At 37.6% G+C, this 20,244-nt stretch overlaps 1 protein-coding gene and 2 long non-coding RNA genes across 3 annotated transcripts; all 3 read left to right on the forward strand.

The window, feature by feature from the left end:
• The first annotated feature begins 4,660 nt into the window (after positions 1-4,660).
• Positions 4,661-12,745, forward strand: LOC122147279. The gene is made up of 3 exons (XR_006161548.1): positions 4,661-4,888; positions 6,045-6,121; positions 12,503-12,745. It is a non-coding gene; the product is annotated as an uncharacterized LOC122147279 (long non-coding RNA).
• A 1,199-nt stretch (positions 12,746-13,944) lies between these two features.
• LOC122147280 lies at positions 13,945-15,728 on the forward strand. The gene is made up of 3 exons (XR_006161549.1): positions 13,945-14,219; positions 14,305-14,418; positions 14,973-15,728. It is a non-coding gene; the product is annotated as an uncharacterized LOC122147280 (long non-coding RNA).
• Positions 15,729-16,339: 611 nt separating this feature from the next.
• On the forward strand, positions 16,340-18,332 carry LOC109104475 (G-protein coupled receptor 4-like). The gene is made up of 2 exons (XM_019117780.2): positions 16,340-16,516; positions 16,975-18,332. Exon 2 carries the CDS (start codon positions 16,982-16,984, stop codon positions 17,984-17,986), a length of 1,005 nt encoding a protein of 334 aa, XP_018973325.1. The 5' UTR covers positions 16,340-16,516; positions 16,975-16,981; the 3' UTR covers positions 17,987-18,332.
• The last annotated feature ends 1,912 nt before the right edge of the window (positions 18,333-20,244 follow it).

Consider the following 20,244-nt stretch of genomic DNA (forward strand, 5'->3'; position numbering starts at 1 on the left):
ACAACCTCTCTGTGCGGGCCGGAGCTTGTTTGTCAAAGGAGGAGTGCGAAATCCAGCCGAACCCCTTGTGCGGCGCTGTCTCGCAAACCAGTCATTAATTACACAGTTTCCTTCATCCAGAGGCAGCATCTCATGAGTAGCGTGCCATACCCCTACTGCTCCCAGTTTCACCCTCTGGTGGGTGTCAAGCTCTTATAACTTTATATACTAGGACAGGCTTACTTTTCAAGCGTCAAACACAAGTTTTCTGCTTCTGCTCGCAGCGAAGTCATGTTGTGTCTTTTTCAAGACACAGTATTGAGGGTGACTTCCCTTGCATGATTATAGACTGCAGATTATTTGGAGGTTAGGTTTAATTGTTATCCTCGTGGAGCCCGGGGTTGTCTAATTACATGGATTTGTTAGTGGCATTTGCGTGGCCAAAAGGTCATTCATTTCTCATTTCTCAAAAGTCATTTTCCTCGCAGTTATTTATCAGCATTGTGAGGAGGGCAGCGACTTGCAAATGATGAAGGAGCTCTAGGGAAACTAGCGAAGGGTCGAAATCTTCAGCATTGCCGTCAGCTGTAATTTGTGCATCTGGTGTTAACCGTAATGGTGGAGCTTAAATGACCTGTGTTTGAATGTCATTTTAGAGCTATGGCATAAGCTAGAAATATTGTTTGTTTTTAAATGTTATTTGCTCTGTTTTTTTTTCTTCCTGAACACCTTAAATATTCCATTTCCTTCAAAACATCATGCTTCCTTATCCGAGATCCCGGAGGTATCTTGGATTTTCAGGTAAAGTAATACATTTCTGCTTTCAGCAGGTGGCAGGTTGTTGGGATGTGACCTCACTCGTTCTTGGCACACCTTTATTTTTCCTTTATGAAAGTCTTAATCTGGTTGGGCGCCAGCATGTGGTCCCTCTCGCTCTCTCTTTCTTGTTCTGTTTGAAAGACTGAATTAACATGTGTTTTCACACACTGACAGCAAAGCTTACTTGATAAAATTGTAATCGGTAAACTGTAACTGCATGGTAATGAGTGACATGACAATGACAAATAACTTCAGAAATACAGCATTTCAATGTGAGGGGCTGGGTGAGCTAATTCCTATCACAGCAGAGCAGTTGTTTTGAAAGCATGGACATTAACTGTGCATAATTTTAAGCAAAATCTCTAAATGAATATCCATTTTTTCATACTTAGCATTATAATGTTTTGATGCTTAAATTCACTTTTTAAGTGTCAGTCATTCACAGATGATTGATTATAGTATTTAGGTTTCTAAATGTATTTAGACAAAATAGTATATATCGTTCATTTATGAATTATTTTCCATCTTATCAATATCAGGCAGGATTTTAATATCAGTGCATCCCTACTATATTTTGTTTAGTTTGAGACTGCTGGTTGCCGGTGAGAAATTTTTAATTTAGCATTCATTACAGAAGAACAGTTGTATACAGAATTACATGATTGTCCAATCAGAAAGAGTTTATGTGCATTACCTAATTCATTCCAGAGTTTTGATATATGTACAGTGTTGGAAGGAGTCAAACGTGGCATACTGGTTGTGCCAAAGCTTGTTCTGTTGGAAGATTGAGGTGTCTTATAAGCAATTGAACACACAATGGCCAATTTGGGAAATTATTGCAACAGCTGCTGCTGGGTAGGGTGGAAATGAGGAGAAATATGAAGGAATCTTCCTGGGCCAGAATCGTAAATATCTTCTTCATTAGCATGCATCTCTATGCCCTGCACTCTCAGAACTAAAGGTACACCAACTGTCACTGGGGTGGTACCTTTTCAAAAGGTACATATTTGTATCTAAAGGGTCCATTTTGGTACCTAAAAGGTACTTATTAGTACTTAAAGTGGACATATTAGAACCTTATAGGTACAAAAGGTACCGCCCCAGTGACAGCTGTTGTACCTTTATTTCTGAGAGTGTACTAATGGCAGCTATTCATGTGTTTCCAGCCAAAAAAATATATGAAGATATTGGTGTTGATTAGCTGCTGTGGGGTCTTTGCATGAAGATCTCCTCACAAACCCTCCATACCTTGAAACATAAGCTGTTCTGCTGCATATTACCAACATACTAAAGATAAATACAGGCCACCAATGAGATATGACAAAACATGTCAGAACGTGTTCCCCAAAAGGTCATGCCATTAAGTGTTTACGGAGATATAACTGATAGTTTGCATTTTTGGCCTTTGCATGACCTTTTAGTGACAGTGTATGTTTAGAGTCAAAGTGTCTCATTATCTCTGTTCTCTGTGAGACTCTGTTAATTAAATCGGGTATCGAATAGAGTTAAGAACAAAATAGGTATCATACTTGCCACCAAATAATACACCCCCTTACATAAAAAAAGAATATTCTTAAAATAATGGAATAATAGTAAATTGTGGATGTTGGCAGGTACAACTGGACTGTAAATGCAAATCATATTTAACAACAGGAATCTGCCAACACTCAGTGATTTCATTTATGAATAACTGTCCAAGATTGATCTTGTGGCACAACATACTGCAATTATTTTCTTAATTAGTATTTTTGGTATGTTTCCAGTATTTAAATCTAAAGTTGATTAAGACATTCTTAAATTAATTTATTTTTCATGACCAACCATAACCATATATATATATATAAATTGCTGCAGCGCAGGTGTAACACGTGCTGGTGTGTTAAGCAAAGCACACAAAGGAGATATATAAAGAGTTCTTTTAATGATCACAGGAGAAAAGGGCACATCCAACACAAATTTTCAAACATAGTATACAACATTAATAGCGGACAAAGGAATAAGGGAGAACACAGACTATAAATAGAGAATGTAATCAGAGGGAAACAGAAACAGGTGTGGGGCTAATTAATTAACTAAACAAGAAAAGGAACATGACCAAATAAGGAAACTAAGTGATAACAGAAGTCCATAACTGTGACAGCAGGTTTTCTTTTTATTGTTCCACTAAATTGACTGCATATCTACCTGTCTGAGAACACCCAGGTTTGCAATGTGTGTTTATTCAGTTACCTAAATTACAGTCTGCATTAATGTATAAATAATATAAATATTTGTATTGTAGTGCAAATTGTAAATTGTCCAGTTAACATGACAAATGTATTCAAGAGTTGCATGTGTTATTTTCAAGTGTGAATTGCGTTAAGAGGATGATGCAGCTCAATGGACTGTACATGTTTGTTACTTTTTGCCTCATTAAGCTTCATGTGCAAACTCCACATTTCCAATCAATATTAGAGAGGATCACTGAGCAGTCACCATCATCTCTGTAACATCACAATATATAAATATCACACATCTTCTGTTTTTTCTGTTTATTAATTCACACAAAATTAAATTTTTTTATTTTTTTTTTTTACTTACTTTTCATGCAATTCCAAACCTGTATGTTGTTGTTTTCCATAGAGCACGTTTTTTTTTTTTTTATAATAAAGATTCATAAGATTTGAAATATAACACACTTTTTATAAAGGCAACTGCTATATGAATAAATGTGAATGTTAATGATGCTTTTTTGATGATTTTAGGATACTGACAGAGATGGCCACTATGAAGCATTGTTGTGGTAAAAAGCTGAATCAATATTCTTCAAATTCCTCCTTTTGTTTTCACCGGAAAACAACAGCAGTTTGGTTTTGAAGGACATGACATGAGAAAATAATAACATTATTTACATTTATGTGTGAAATATTCCTTTAACATTAAACAGCATAAGTGTTAGTTGTACTGTAAATGTTGTATTTCAGTATTTCCTCAAACCTGGAGAGAGGAAACAGTGGTTTTGAGGCTGTGAATGCCACTGCTCTGTGATGCTGTGATAGTGAGTAACTCACTAACCGGTGAGAAGAAACATGGCAGAGTCTCCAAAGCACAGAGGGGAAAAAAGAGCCCCTGACCTCTGCCTCCCCTCCATACACATTGTCAAATTTTGATTAATCGCCGCTTGCCATCATTTATAGAAGAGTCGGTTTACATTAAGATTCAAGTTCCCCCCAGCGCTGAGAGGGTCTCACCTTGGTTCAGGTAGCTGGCTGCGTAGCGGCCTGGGGGAAAGGCTTTCGGCCAGCTGGAGGAAATCTACTGTCCTAGATCCTGGGATAGTGCCACCACACCTGCTGCGATTCACCTCCTGTCCTTGGGTTTGTGAACCCACTGGCCATGTCGACTTCAGCCACAATAAAAAAGCTGGTTACTGTAATTCATGGTAAATTGTTCAGCACTTTATGATGAGCATCACCAAATGTAAAAGTTCACAGTTCACTAACAGTGCATAATTCACAAAGGGGCAGCAGACCCTCACAAAGGTCTTATGAGTTAATTAAAGTCTGTGTGGCAAATGGATGATGAGTTACCACAGCTTACAACATATTCCAGAATCATGGAAGCCGGCGGCTGATAAACTGTTTTTTGGAGTGACTATCAACATTTTTTTGACAGAAAATGAACCGTTTTGATCAATGAGGAGTCAATTAAATGTAATTAGTTATAATTAGACAATGCTCACAATTATGTTGCATGCAATTTTCCAGTAATGGATGACTAGGCCAGCTTGTTAAAAAAAAAAAAAAAAAAAAAAAAAAAAAATCCAGTTTCTGCACAAGAAGCTCCACCCTTTAATTATTGCCATTCCAAATGTGCAATTTTCAGCACTGCTCACAAATGAAACAGCTCTGCTGTTTGTAGCAATTCGCTCAAACTGAATTGATCTTACTTCAGTGTTTCATTCCATGTGGCAAAGCCTCCAATAATGATTATACATCTGTTTGATGTCCAGATAAAATTAGCTGAGGGCTGCACTACAGAACATCTGTTTTGACGACGTCTTTTGTCAATAAGGGCTGTGAGAAACAGAATAAAGATTTGAAATCATGAGGTAAGCAGAAAGCTTTTCTGTATTGATGCCTCAAACACAGTTTGTCTGAGGTGTTGACCACACCAAAGGCCTGTACATGAAAAGATGCATGTTTACAATTTAATCAGTTTTAGAATCTGTTCTCTTCTTGAATGCAAATTGGAGACTAACAGATGGTTTGCAGTAGTAGAATATGTAATATATGCCATGTATAGACTTAAAATAAACTAAAACTTAAAAATAAACAAGTAAATAAAATACATACATACATACATACTTCAGCCAAAAATAATTTGTCTGAACCAAAACAGTTTATCCAAATTTTTCATATATGACTGAAATGGCTGAAATGGCAAATGCTATAGCTACAATAATAACTGGGATAAAAATATGATTAAAAACAAGGAAAAAGTCCACACTTCATGTTTAAGATAAGACCTTAAAAAAAAAAAAAAAAAAAAAAAAAAAGATCAGCTGAATAAAATGAAAGATTTGAGAAAAAAATATATCACATTAAATATTTATATATATATATATACATATATATATATATATATATACTATATATATATATATATATAAAGATTTAATGTGATATATTTTTTCTCAAATATATATATATATATATTATATATATACATTTCTATATAATATATATATATATATAAAATACAAAATAATGTATATATACTATATATACACACACACACACACACACACACACACACACACACACACCATATATATATATATATATATATATATATATATATATATATATATATATATATATATATACTTCTTTGCATTAGTCATTAAAACTGTCACTCCTTTGTATTAACAGCAGGTGTTCAGATTGAGTAGAAAGTACTGAAGTTCAAAATGGTAGTGTTCAGTATGTTGGAATAGTGAACACTGAAAAATAAACAATAGGGCTCTTACACAATATTAGCTAGCATAAGTCCCACTTTCTGTTTCATTGGACAATTCAGTCAAGCTTTGTGCAGCCAGGATCTCCACACAGTGGTGTATTGCACCATGTAATGATTTAGTGAGAGAACGTTACATGTTAAGAATATATCCCACTCCAAGCTGTTTATGATCACACATCTGTGTTATTAAAAAAAAAATTTGTTTCTTGTGTGTTGTAGTGTATATCTATGTCTTCCCCTTTAAGCAGGTGACCCAGTTTCTGTGTCTCCATTAACTTCCCATCTTAACCTTGCCTCTTCCTTTTTGGATTTCGTGGGAGAGGTATGCTTTTATTAAACTCCAATTATCTACTTTCATCATTACATTTAAACACTTAATTATTTGCATTTTTTATCATTTCATATGGTTTTGTTATTGTTATTTCAGAGTTAATGGAGTATTGTAGTACTTTTATGAAAGGCAGTTGTTACAAGATTTGTCACAAGGGCTGTATCCAGGGGCAAGTTCAAGCTCAAACCGGTGCGCAACGTTTTGCTTTGGTTTGAACGACATGCTTCCTGGAAACGATGTGCAACGGGGTTTGAGATACATTTTCTCTTGTTCGGTTGGTGTGTCAAAAATGTCACCCCAATCAGCAGCAACATGTATATAAACAACATGGTATTAAAGAGACAGCTCACACAATGTAATTAACATCAAAATAAATTTACAAGAGCAAGTATATTGTTTGCACATGTTTATTTACATTACAGGCAAAATAGCTGAAATAATAAGAGCACAAGTATAGATCTGGAACTTCTTTAAGTCTGTCTAAATATCATTTAGTAATTGCAATGTCTTCTGGTCCATATCCTTTCCTTAGGAAGTTGTGCTAGACACTGATTAATGTAACATAAAAATACTATACATATTTATATATTTTGCTATTGTATTGTGGAGTGACACTTTCATAAACTTTTCTATACTCCTCTAATTATAAAATGTTAAATATTACTAAAACATAGCACAACAACAGTGATCAGCAATAATGATAAGCCTAATACTCACAAAATAATAAGGTTATATAGCCTACACCATAACACAGTCTCGGAGGTAAGAAGAGAATTATCCTTCACCTGAATTGTTTGTCTTTTCATCCTGAAATGTGAGGCAAATGTTGGATCACAATAATTAGGAACGTCTCGGTTACGTATGGTAACCCTCGTTCCCTGAAGGAGGGAACAGAGACGTCACGTCGGAGACAACAGAGACGTCACGTCGGTGACCGATGAATTGGAATATCGTTTCGATAGACCAATCTACTTCGAGTGTAAACTAAACGAGCCAATGCACATTGGCATGCAATTATTGCAATCAGCTGCTGCTGATCACAGCATGAGTATAATAAGGCAGCAGGTGCAATGCATACCAGGTTTTCGCTGAGGAGCTGAGCTGGTGACCTGGCGGCTCAGCGGTGGTACAGCAACCATGGCGACGGGACGTGACATCTCCGTTCCCTCCTTCAGGGAACGAGGGTTACCATACGTAACCGAGACGTTCCCTTTCAGTCTGTCACTCTCTACGTCACGTCTGTGACCAACGAATTGGGATCCCTACCAAAGCGCCATGGGTGCTGCCCCTTCCAGTGCCCTGTGCGAGCCGCCTGGCCCCTATTTGGTGTAGGCCGGGGCTCGGAACAACTAGTTCCACTCACCACTGTCAAACCACTACCTCACTGGGTGAGATTGGATAACACTGGGAAAATGTACCCATTCCGCTTGGAACGCTGCAGAAGCTCCATTCTTCCCAAATGAGTTTTTGGAAGCAAATACACATATAGCATCCGTTTAGGTGTATATGAAGAAAATTGAGGTGATTAAAACCCTCTTGGGAAGGCAGAAGTCTGCCGGGGAAACACAGGCTCTAATGCTTTATCGTGGACTATACACATACAAGTACCGCTTAGGTCTCAATATGGAACCCAGCCTTCCACGGTTCTCACGGATTCATCATGAAGGCCTGGCGCCGGATGTTTCGCCGCATCTGGCTGCCTAGGGTGATGGATCTCAACAGGGTCTACAGTACGGACACTCTGGAGCAGTTTTAGCAAGCCGACACTAACCGGGGCCTCTCGGTGCCACTACCCATTTGAGGTGAGAACACAGAAGGATACCTGCTCTACACGAAGGCTATAGAATTTAGCGAACATGTTAGGGGTCGCCCAGCCCGCAGCTGTACAAATATCCATCAGAGAGGCGCCATGAGCCAACACCCAGGAGGATGCAACATTTCTAGTGGAGTGAGCTCGCAACCTGAATGGGCAGGGCACACCCTGTGTCTGATAAGCCAGAGTTATGGCATCCTCAATCCAGTGGGCCATCCTCTGCTTAGAGATGGCATTCCCCTTCTGCCAGCCTCTGTAACAGACAAAGAGCTGGTCTGAGGTCCTGAAGCTTTGTGTCCGCTCTACGTAGCATCTCAATGCTCGGACGGGACAGAGCAAAGCCAGGGCTGGGTCTGCCTCCTCCAGGGGCAGCACTTGCAGGTTCACCACTCGGTCTTTGAAGGGTGTAGTGGGCACGTAGCCGGGCTGGAGCCTCAGGATTACCTGGGAGTCAGCTGGCCCAAACTCTAGGCACAAATCGTCGACCGAAAATGCATGCAGGTCCCCTACCCTCTTGATGGAGGTCAGTGCAAGCAGGAGCAGAGTTTTCAATGAAAGAAACTTTAGCTTAACTGAATGCAAAGGCTCGAATGGGCCCTGCTGTAGTGATTTTAGCACTACAGTCAGGTCGCCAAGAGGGTATAGAGGGGGGCCGGGAAGAATTTAACCTCCTGGCTCCTCTAAGGAACCTGTTGACAAGGTCATGCTTACCTAAAGACTTCCCATTCACGGGGTCATGGTACGCAGCAATAGCGGCAACCTGGACTTTGAGGGTGGAGGGAGACAGCCTTCGCTCCAGCCCTTGCTGTAGAAAGGAAAGCACGACCACAATCTGGCATCTTCGGGGGTCTTCTCGGCGAGAAGAACACCACTCGACAAACAGGTTCCACTTCAAGGCGTAAGTGTGTCTCGTAGACTGTGCTCTTGCCGAAGTGATGGTGTTCACTACCTCCTGGGGTAGGTCACCTAGAACCGCCGCGTCCCGTCCAGGGACCAGACATGGAGTTTCCAAAGGTCTGGACACGGGGGCCAAAGGGTGCCCAGTCTCTGAGTCAGTAGATCCCTCCTCAGAGGAATGGGCCAAGGAGGGGCTGTCGCGAGGAGCACTAGTTCGGGGAACCAGGTCCGAGTGGGCCAACAGGTTAGAAGCAAACAGGTCTACCTGAGCGGCTCCGAACCATCTCCAAATCAGTTGGACCATCAGGGGATGGAGTCGCCATTCTCCCCGGAGCATTGCTCGAGACAGCTCGTTGGCTGCACGGTTGAGCAGGCCCGGAATGTGAACAGCATGAAGTGACCTCAGAACCTTCCGACTCCAAAGGAGGAGGTGGCGGGTGATTTGCGACATGTGACGGGAGCACAGACCACCTTGTCGGTTGATGTACGTAACAGTCACTGTGTTGTCCATTCGGACCAGCATGTGCTTGCCTCATAAGCGACCTTTGAGACGTTTCAAGGCAAGGCGCACTGCTAACAACTCTAGGCAATTGATGTGCCAATGCATCTACGGGCCTAACCAAACCCCTGAGACTGCATGCCTGTTGTACGTGGCCCCCCAGCCGGTGGTGGAGGCATCCGTGTGAACCACAGCATGCCTGGAGATCTGCTCTAGGGGCACCTGGAGGAACGCAAGATCTGACCACGGGGTGGAAGGACGGGTGGAGGCAGCAGCTGCCCACCGGGCAAAAGGTTGGACCGCCTCAGTCTGCTCCCGTGCAACTGAGAACTGCTGGGCCAGGTTCTCGACTGCATCACCAAAGAGGCCGGTCTGGGACACAGGGGCATTAAGGAACCGATCTTTGTCGTCATCCCTCATTTATACCAGACTCAGCCAGAGATGGTGCTCCTGGACCACAAGCATGGACATTGCACGGCCCAGAGAACTCGCGGTGACCTTCGTCGCTCGGAGTTCTTTCAGAATTTTCAGATCGCGGCAATGGGACTGCGCCCCCCTTGAAGGTAGGGGAGCCTTGTTCGAAGCTCCGAGATGGTCATCTTCCTGCAGTGGGAACATGACTCATCCAGTTCCACAAATCATTTCACACGATTGGGATGTTCTCTTTTATTCTGGACGCCAAGAGCAGTGACTGTAACATTGAGCGTATTTTGCAGTATTAAACACGTATTTATACCAATTTCATCAGGCTCCGAAAATTCTTCAAAAAGAACACAAAGAATGGCCTTCTCAGCTGCCATAGTTGCAACTCTTGCGCCATTAGAACAGGGTGTTCAACACACCACCGTTTCCGTTGTCGGGGCTGAACGCAGCTCTGGTCGTTATGAAGGTTTGGGTCAAATTTACACAAATGCTTATTTTATAAAGCACATAAATGCTTATATATAAAGAGTTATTTTTGTGAATTCTAGGCTACATTTTCTACATTTCATTATCATATTTTGCTTTAGTTGTGTAGAAAAGTGAACATAATAATGTATATTATACCAAAAACGTAAAACAGACATAAGGTTGTAACTAGCCTTGTTCTCCTTTATGTGTTTCTGCCTCATGGATGACCATGATTTACATTTATCATAAGTTCAGAACAAGTTATATACACAAGTTATATACAAGTTATATACATTGTCTGTTACTGTTGTTTAATTAGAACTGAAGGGTGACCAGGCATGGCTGATTTAAACATTTAAATATGTATTACTGTTTCATCATTAGACAGCTATATATGTTAATTTGTTTCCTCATAGTATTTATATTATTCTGCATCAGAATATATACCAAATCAACCCACTTAAAGACTCCAAGAGTTATTTTAAACCAATAATGCAGAATATGTTACTTTTGTTTTAAATAATTATGATCATGCAGAGCATTATCTTTAGCAAACACAAGTAAAGCTAAATACCATATGGAGTTTATTTGACATTACAAGGAGGTCTGAAAAATTGGACATCCCTCAAAATAAATTGACAGCCATATTGTATTTGAATCGGCAAGAAAATAAAATGACACAGTCCATAAGTTAAAGGACAAACCGCAGGGGATTCATGGATTTTGTTCAGTAATGGATTTACAACAACAAATGGATCTTTTACAGTAGGGCTTTAGATTTTCTATATGGATAGAATGTGTACTATATAGACACACTTTTAATTTTCTTGTTAATTTGCTTTGAATCATCACTCTCAGAATAGAGCTTTTTTAAAAGTGACCACAAGCCTGCTTTATTTTACTGCCTACTGTAGCACAAAGCACATTAGTTGCCAAGACAGTCGTCTCCAGTGCTATACTTCAGTTACTCTTTTGTAGTCTATTTTCAGTACAAGATGAGTAAATCTCTTTGTAGATGACATGTAAGAATCTCAGGATTGCAGGGTATTCTCTCCTTGCACAATGCTTTCTTTCAAACTCATTTTTAGATTAAGGTCTATCATTTTGGAAACTACAATCAATTTGGTCTGATCACCTGTAGTCCTATTTTCCAGTCTGCATTCACATGGATAATGAAAAAGGTTCTGCTGCTGTCATTTGTCACTCTGTCAGTAGAATCCCACATTCTAGACAGTAGCGTCTATAACTCATTCAAATGGGTCAAGGTTGTACATGTGTGTACATGTTTAATGCGTGGAGCTATACAGTACATTTCTACATAGTAGACAGCATCTTTTCATTTTGCTGCAGATGGAAGGACTATTTCCACCTAAAGGTGGAAAAAGCTGCTTTAATCACAGCAGATGAAAGAGGCACAAGGTTAAACATACTATGCAATGCATACATGTCCTACGTTATGTAATATACTGAAGTTACTTAAGTTTATTAAAGACAGAAATCATTTAGTTTTTTTCTTTTAATCTGATTTAAAAAACATGTAGTGAATTTACAAATGTTTTTGCAGCTTGTGTTTGAGTAATGACATAATTCTTCAAGGAGTGACATCATTGTGACTCTAAAACATTATATATTGGTACAATTACAGAAATCAGTACGATAATATCTACATTTCAGGGTAGTGGCTAGTTTTCTGTTTTCATCTGGTTAGATACATTCCTGTTAGGCATGTTGGTAAGTTAATTTTTTATACAGTGTATAAACAAATCAAATTATAAAGTTTTGTTAACTAACATTGACAAGAATTAATAAATGTAAATATACATTCCACATTGTTAATGTTAGCTACTGCATTAACTTAAATGTTTCTCTTAATTTCTAACATTTGCAATGGAATATGGCAGTGATTACACTGGCTATCGGACACTATGAAAAATTCCATAAAGCAGAAGTTGGATTTGGTTGCCATAAAGCAGAAGTTGGATTGGAATTTCTCTACTTAATCTGTTCTCTAAAGAAAGAGAGTTTGACTTTCAACACACTATTTTTAGAAAGTGCAACATAATTTCTCCATCAACTGGACAAACGGTAGATTCCTTCTTTTTCTTGCTAGTTTTATGGAGTAATGAATTTGTTCCCCCCTGTATTAGTTATAGTTTACATTTTGTGTATGTGTGTGTTTAATGTTAAATGTGACTTGCAATTTAAGTGTAGATTGCATTTGTCAATGTTTATTTATAGTAATTTCTTTATTTTTTCCCCCATTTATTTGCAGAGAGGACACTCTAATTAACATCCTCTGAAGATAAAACAAACAAGGCACTACGAGTTCCTTAGAAATATTTGGAGAAGTTGTAAATATCAAATCTGTAAAGTCCTCCACAACCCATTAATGCATGCTGAAGGTTTTGTAAATATTCATAAGGACATTTACAAAGAAAATGAGGTTTGAAAGTAATTCCAGTGAGATGAATGAGCCTGAACAGACAGCATGATATAACGAGAACAGTCAATGAATAAAGGCTATCACAACTTTCCTCCATCCCTTTTACTTTTATGTGGTTTCCAAACTCCTTTTGAATTGCATGTTGAATTGTATTTCTTTTGCAAAACAAAATGAGTTATCTTGCAGAATGGCCAAGCTGATCTTTTCCATTTCAAATTAAGGTGAATCTCTTAAACATCTCCTTTTGTTTTAGACAGAAGGAAATTATTTGTTTCCATCATAAAAGTGAGTTAATAATGACAGAATTTTAATTTGGAATCTTTAACTTAAATCTCCTGTTGTGATGAAGTTCAGTTATAAATTATGTATTGGTTTTATCAAAAAAGGACATTATGAAAAACGTTCCATGCACATTCATGATGCTAAATATGAAAAAGTTTCAAGAGGAGAAAAATTTTTCAAGAGGAAATAAACAGACAAAAAAAAAAAAAAGCAACACAACACACAACACACACAACAGGAGGGTCAAGCAATGTAAAATAACAATACAGCTGAATCTTAAAACTTAACAGTTAGTTTTTAGATCTTGAAGACTGACATTACTGCATGTTCGTAATTCAGTTAAATGTTCAATGATTCAGTATATTTCCATGTTCCGTCTAGACTTTTAAAGTAAAATTATTAGAACACCCCGACTTTTAGCAGAACAGCGACCAAATAAAATGGGTCACCAACATGAGAAGTCCCAGCAAAGCATACCTATAAAATCACTATGTCAAAGTCACCGTGAACAAGCCCTTTCCTCTGCCAGCGTTTTCATTTACATCTTGCAAGCGGCCTTGTAACAAATGTGGAGGCAGAATTCTCTGCAAGTGCATTTTGTCATGCTGTTTTCTTTAGGCCAAATCCCATTGGTTCGCTGAGTGCTCATGCATCAACTACAATTTCACCTCTTATGTATTGCATGCAAGCAGCCCCTGCAGATGGGACCTCCGGAGGTAGAGCGCTTACAGTTTGGGCATGAATCACCAGGGCCATTGTGTCACAGCATTAAGATCACCTGCAATGGGTTTATTTAACAGGTCTGGCCACAGATGAATGTTAAACCTCTACTAAATTGCTTTAATCCATGTAAATTCAATCATTCAGCAAATCAAAGACACACCAGTGACCTTTCACTACAACAGCAGAAAGCAACCACCGTATTGATTTGCTAATTACAGAGAAAATTCAGTTACCTGTGTACTAAATCACAGATGTATGTTAATAGCATGAGTGCATCTGTTGGGCTGAGGAAATAAAGTTCCACAGAATTATGATATTGAATTATCTCCAGACATCGATGGCTTTTTATAAAGTCTCTGAAAGCTTTGGTATTGATTGAGTGAAGGACACGATTATGACAGAAGGATGCTGTGCACTGTGCTTGTTTGTTCCTCCCCGGGAACATTGAAGATTGCTTTGCTATTTTGTTCAAACTGCATTTGGCCAGTCCTGACACTTAAACCAAGCTGTGTACATCGACGAAGCTGCGCCTTGACATATTGTAAGTCTTTTCAGTGTAGAAATCGATAGTTTTATTGAAAGTTCACTCCTCTTAGTGTTATTTTCTGTTGCCTATTGATCTGGAGGTGAATGAACTCCGAACGAACAGCTAACTGCTTTTAGGTCGGACGTCGTTGGTGCCAGTTCTGACAATTATACACTTGTGAGATGTTGTGTGCAAAATTGCTTAGAAATCTGTGGTGAGCAAATGGCTTTTTTTTTTACTACATCTACTTTAAATTTATGCATTTGTTTTTTACCTGTTAACTTGCTTATTGAATGTGTTAATATATTTAATAAACAATGCATTATAACACTTCAGCTTTGGGACAATATTTGAAACTTGATTTCAAAAATGCTTTTCTTTAGGTTTATAATTTTATTTATTTATCTATTTATTTATTTTTAAATTACTCTAGTGGGTAGAAAAAGAAAGTAATAAAAAGTATAAATATATTACTTATTAACAATAAACATTTTTATTAATTTCCATTGACTTTAAGTAACAATATAAAAGCCAATTATATAATTTTACAAATATATTTATAATATTGCACTTTTTTTCTCTCTCACAGTGTGGAAATATATAGCTGTTTTTATATTTTATGATATTATGATATTTTATGTTCAACTTATTTGGGGGTCATTGGCATAAAAAACTTTGAAAACCCCTGAATTTATTATTATCTGTTGGTGTGTTCTTTAAAGATTGAACCAATGACTTTAACGGGTTATGCCATTTCTCTTTTCAAAGGACCTGTGGACATTATTCAAAGACCCCCACACGAAATCACCATATGAAATGTACAATAACTGTACAATGTATTCATCGACTCCAAAGGCTGAGTCAAACATCTGCTTCAATTCCAGAGGCTGCTGGAGGAGCTGCCTCAGGCTGGACTCACCAACAGCCCTAAGAAATGCCACTTCATTCTGCTTGAACAGTGTTACCAAGATTCTAGATCAACTGGGGACTGATAAAACCTTCAAAAGCAGACAGAAGCTGTGCAGTTTTATACTTCCTGGCTTGCGAGTATGAATTATGTATGCCATTTCCAAAGGTAGGCAGGTTACCATCAGTGCCTCATGCCTTGTTTTTCTAGTATATCATCTCTCCTCTCAAGTGTGACCAGTAATGGGCAGCAAGAAAAAAATGCTATGAACATCTAAGGTAGAGCCAGCTTTTAGCTTCCTAAAAAAACCTTTCAACTGGTTTTACATGCTCCAAGCTTTCATCTACCCTTCTCATTTCATCTACCCTTCCAATCTACCCTTCACTCTCCATGTTCATGCCAAGCTGCTTTCCATGAAGACGATGCCATTCACTATCTGACACCAGCATTGTACATGTCTTTGACATCACTTTGCCAATTTCTTGACACATGAACAGACAGTCTTTGTCCCTATGTGTAACACATGCCTTTAAATCAAAGCTTTAAATAAAGCTTTTTCAAATGCCAGTGTACACTAATATTAATTCTAATGTTTAGTTCGTGTTACTGCTTCAAAATGTCACTACCTTTGCAGGGGTTTGATGCATTAATTAAATCAATTAATATTTTTTTCAAATCAATTTCTTTTTCAAAATAATCTTATTTATTTTACATGAACCAGGTCTAAATTGTAAATGAATCAAATTAATACAATTAATAAAATTATGAATAATAATTATTCATTTTGTATGTAAAACTAATTATTTTGATGCAAAAACAATACCTTTAATATAGAGCATTTTACAGTGGTAAGGGTAACTGTTGGTTTAAAAACGGTTTAAAAAGTTGACTTTTTCATGCTAAATTCACATTTTGTGTCAGAAATGTCCAAGGTGACCATTGCATCAGTCAATGTAAAATAAAATTTAAACTGCATTTTTATGTCTTGAAATATTTTTGTAAATATTTAATAATCATAATTTTTTTTGGCTCATATTTGGTTTTGTTGTTATTTTTTATTAATTGTCTAGATTCTAGTGCAACAGTTTATATTTACTGGCAAACACGACATGGCAAAAAAAAAAAAAAAAAAAAAAAAAAAAACGGTCTGGGTGTTGGTTAAATGTTGGCTAAGCCGTTCAGTAAGTTACGTCATATCGACCTGACACATTTCCTCTAGTATATTAGTTCATGTTAGTCATGCGCTGAGCTCATTTAAACTGAAATATGCTTATTTTTATGCTTTTTGTTATGTTTTCCCTGCATCATATGAGATCAAGTTCCTGTAGGAAATGAAGTGATTTGAGTTCTCTGTGGATAACAATTACTTGGTGAAAAATTCACGTTTCATATCAGAACATATTAGGTAAGTATACATTTCTGATTTATTCATATTTATCCTTTGGAATTAGGTTATTAACCTAATGAGAATATTTAAGGGTGAATTCCCTGAAGAATTTTGCCACTTTTGTAAATCTTTTTTTTTTTTTTTTAATATATATTATTGAAACATTTTATTATATATATATATATTTTTTTTTTTTTTTTACCAAGCGCAATAGAGTTTATCTAGGCACTAAATGTGCTGAAATAGTCTTGCATCACATTATATTAATTCACTGATGAAACATTTTATCTTATGGGTTTGATTAAAAGGAAACACAGATGCTGATGTAAAAATATATACCTTGAATGGTTAGTTGAAAAGCATTCTCATGTGAATTGGGGAAATAAAATTCTGCAATTCATTCTTAGTAAATTCCCCCTACAGTGTTTTGAAATACTTGTTCTGCATATAAAGAACACAATACCACTCTGTCATAGGCAAAAAATGAAGAACCACTTCAATGTTAGTGCCCTCACCAGCCTGAGCATCCCTGGAAATGCTTGCGGAATCGACTTCAGTCAAGATGGCATCTTCCTTCCCGTCCTGTATGGAATCTTCTTCATCATCGGCACCCCTTTAAACCTGCTGGCGCTCTTTGGGCTCTACAGACTCATCCAGTCGGAGAACGTTCTTCCAGTGTATGTCATCAACCTTCTGATCGCAGATCTAATTCAACTTCTGACTTTGCCTTTATGGATAGATTACTATGCCAACGGACACCACTGGCGCTTCGGACCTCAGAGCTGTCAGTTCATGGGTTTGCTTTTTTACATTAGCATTTATGCGGGCATCTTCTTCATGTGTATCATTGCTCTAGAACGTCACCTGGCCATTGCCAGACCTCTCAGTTTCAAGTATCTCCGTAACTTGAAGTTTGCTCACTGGATAGCACTCAGCATTTGGATTCTAATTGCGGTGCCACCTGCCATTGCACTAAACAAGCTCTTTCCCAAGAAGGAAAATTACACTCTTTGTATCGAGAAGTATCCATCAGAGGGCAGTTTTATCACCTACAGGATGATTACTCTGCTTTTGTCCTTCATCATTCCCCTGAGCTTCATTGTTGGTCTCCATAGAGAGACAGTCCGCTCGCTGATGGCAATCAACTCACTTTTATCCGAGGAGAAGAGGAGTATCAGGGGTCTGCTCACCCTTCTGGTGGCCGTATTTGTCACTGTGCTGGGGCCCTATCATTTCATCGGCTGTGTGAAGTACGTCGGACTGCTGATACACAGCAGTCCGTGTGTTTGGGAAAAGGCTGTGTTTGTGCCCTATCAGTTAGGAAGAGGCTTTCTGAGCTTTAACAGTTTGCTGGATCCTGTGTTTTACATCTTTCTCCGCAAAGACTTTCGTGCTGCCGCTGGGAAGTACTTGCCCTGTCTGAGGAGAGTAAAGAACAAATCGTATCGGACAGAGAAAGTGACAAGCTCTACTCTAGACTGTGACTGATGGTTTCCTCCTGTTTATGTTGAAATACGTTGATATGTCGATGGCGCCTTCATCTAAGACAAATGTTTTAGCACCATTGTTCATTCTTAATTGGAAGACATTTAGCATTGCTATACTTTTAGTTAGCCTTGCTTGCTCCTGACTTTTGTTTGTCTGTTGATCATTTCCATGTCTGCACTGCTGGACTGATTTTTAATTTTTAATTTAATTTATTTATTTTATTTTATTTTATTTTTATCTTAGTTTAGTTCAGTTATCTGTCAATCATTTCCATGTCCACACTTCTGGAATTAAATTAACAGCTGTGTTCTATTTCATTATGGTCTTAGCAATAAACCAAATATATTTTAAAAATCAAAACAAAAAAATAACAATTTCAACACAATCCAAAAATATTCTATTTTTTACCCCATTTATATTTACATCTCAAAAACAAACTTTTTTTTTATTTCATTAATTTTAATTAAAATCTCTCAAATAGATGTACTTTATGTACTTCCTTTTGTTACACATACATACTGAAGATGCTATTTCAGGTGCAAAACTGAAACCACAGCTATACAAATACATGCACATCTTACTTATAACCATCCTCATACCCAACAATACTATTTCTCTCTTATCTATATAAGGTAACTCATAACTTCTGAATATTTTGATGGGATGTCCGAGACATTCAGGATTGATGTTGTTTGTATAAATCTTCCTGAATAAAGTTATCTTATTTTATCTTAGTTTAGTTTTATCTTTTATCATTAAAACAAATATTATTTTATTTAATTTCATTTTTTTTATTCTATTTTATTTTCAGAAGAGTTGCTGAAGAGTTGGGATTGCGTGCATTCTTGTAGTGCCATCAGGCAATTAACACTGTTATGACATCCTTTTCTTTTCTTAAAGACCTCCTTGATGCAGATTAAAAAAAAACCCAACATGATTATGCCCACATGAGCAAGTGTTTCATTTTCACAGGAAGCTGAGGTTTGACCAGTGAAATAAGTTCCCATGTGATTTCAATCAGTATCTGAAAGCTCTATTCCCATGTGAAATGTCAACATGTCCCTTTCAATGTCTTTTTGGGAAAAATTAAGTTGGCAGAATTTAGATCTCCAACTGCAGTATGTCTCACTGTGAGATTTTTGTGCCAGAATTAATAATTACACCCACTGTTATCAACTGCAAAAGCAGAGACAGAGCTTTGTCTTGCCAAGGGTCACAGCTTGCATTGAGACCATTAGAAATATTCTCCAGTTATAACATTTTATATTGATTTGTATCATTTGCCAACTCTATCCACATACTTACCTCTCAGTTTAATTCAGATGTGTATTGTTATAGGGCAACCCGTGGCTCTTTCACCTCTCCGCGGTGGCTCCCTGTAGCATGGGCATAGAAAAGAACCTAAACTCTTCCCCTGCACTTTTTTTGGGCAAGTGTGTTCAGGTAGACGTTTTCAAAAGCCATAAATCTAGATTTAAACTGAAAGAGACAAGATAGTCACATCATTTTAGATACGTTTTATTCGTATCCAAATCAATGTGAACATTATGGAGCGCTCAACACTCTCCTGCAGTGTCTGTTTCATTCATACTCAAAGCTGGAGGGCGCTCTTGTGGAGAAAGTCCAACATGGACAAATACAACCAGCAATAACTTTAGACAAGCAGAAAAACAATAACAAACACAAATACATAAAGCAATAACACTATAAAAGATTAAAAAAAAACAAAAACCATAACTAATGAAATGTTGATTGTGACTACATATGTGTGTTTTTCAGGTAAAGCAAGTTCCTCAGCAATACAGGAACTGTTGAGACATTGTAAAAGTGTTATATCATTGGTGGCTTCCCTCATTGCACCTCAAAAATCTGAACACCTTTGAAGAGCATTGCAATTCAAAGCGAACAATATGTGTTCACACAGTCGTGTTGTTAATGTGCTGCTTCTTTGACTACATCTTCAAAAGATGTATTGAAGTCTGCATTTGATCATATTTTATGGAAGAGTGTAGGCCAACCAGCTATAACATACAACTACCTACGTGCTGTTCTCTCTGGAAAAAAAAAAAAAAAGAAAAAATCTGTGGCAGTTTTCCACACATCAAATCTAGTAGCTTTCTTTGTGCTTTATATGATCAGAGAATTTAAATAATACATTTAATAAATGCATTAATGTATTATTTGAGCTGTTCCAAAACCACAAGTTTAACTATAAATTTTTACTTCTTTCTGACTCTTTATACTTGCTTCTGTACTTT

This window comes from Cyprinus carpio, chromosome A13 (assembly GCF_018340385.1).
Source record: "Cyprinus carpio isolate SPL01 chromosome A13, ASM1834038v1, whole genome shotgun sequence".
Lineage (NCBI taxonomy): Eukaryota > Metazoa > Chordata > Actinopteri > Cypriniformes > Cyprinidae > Cyprinus > Cyprinus carpio.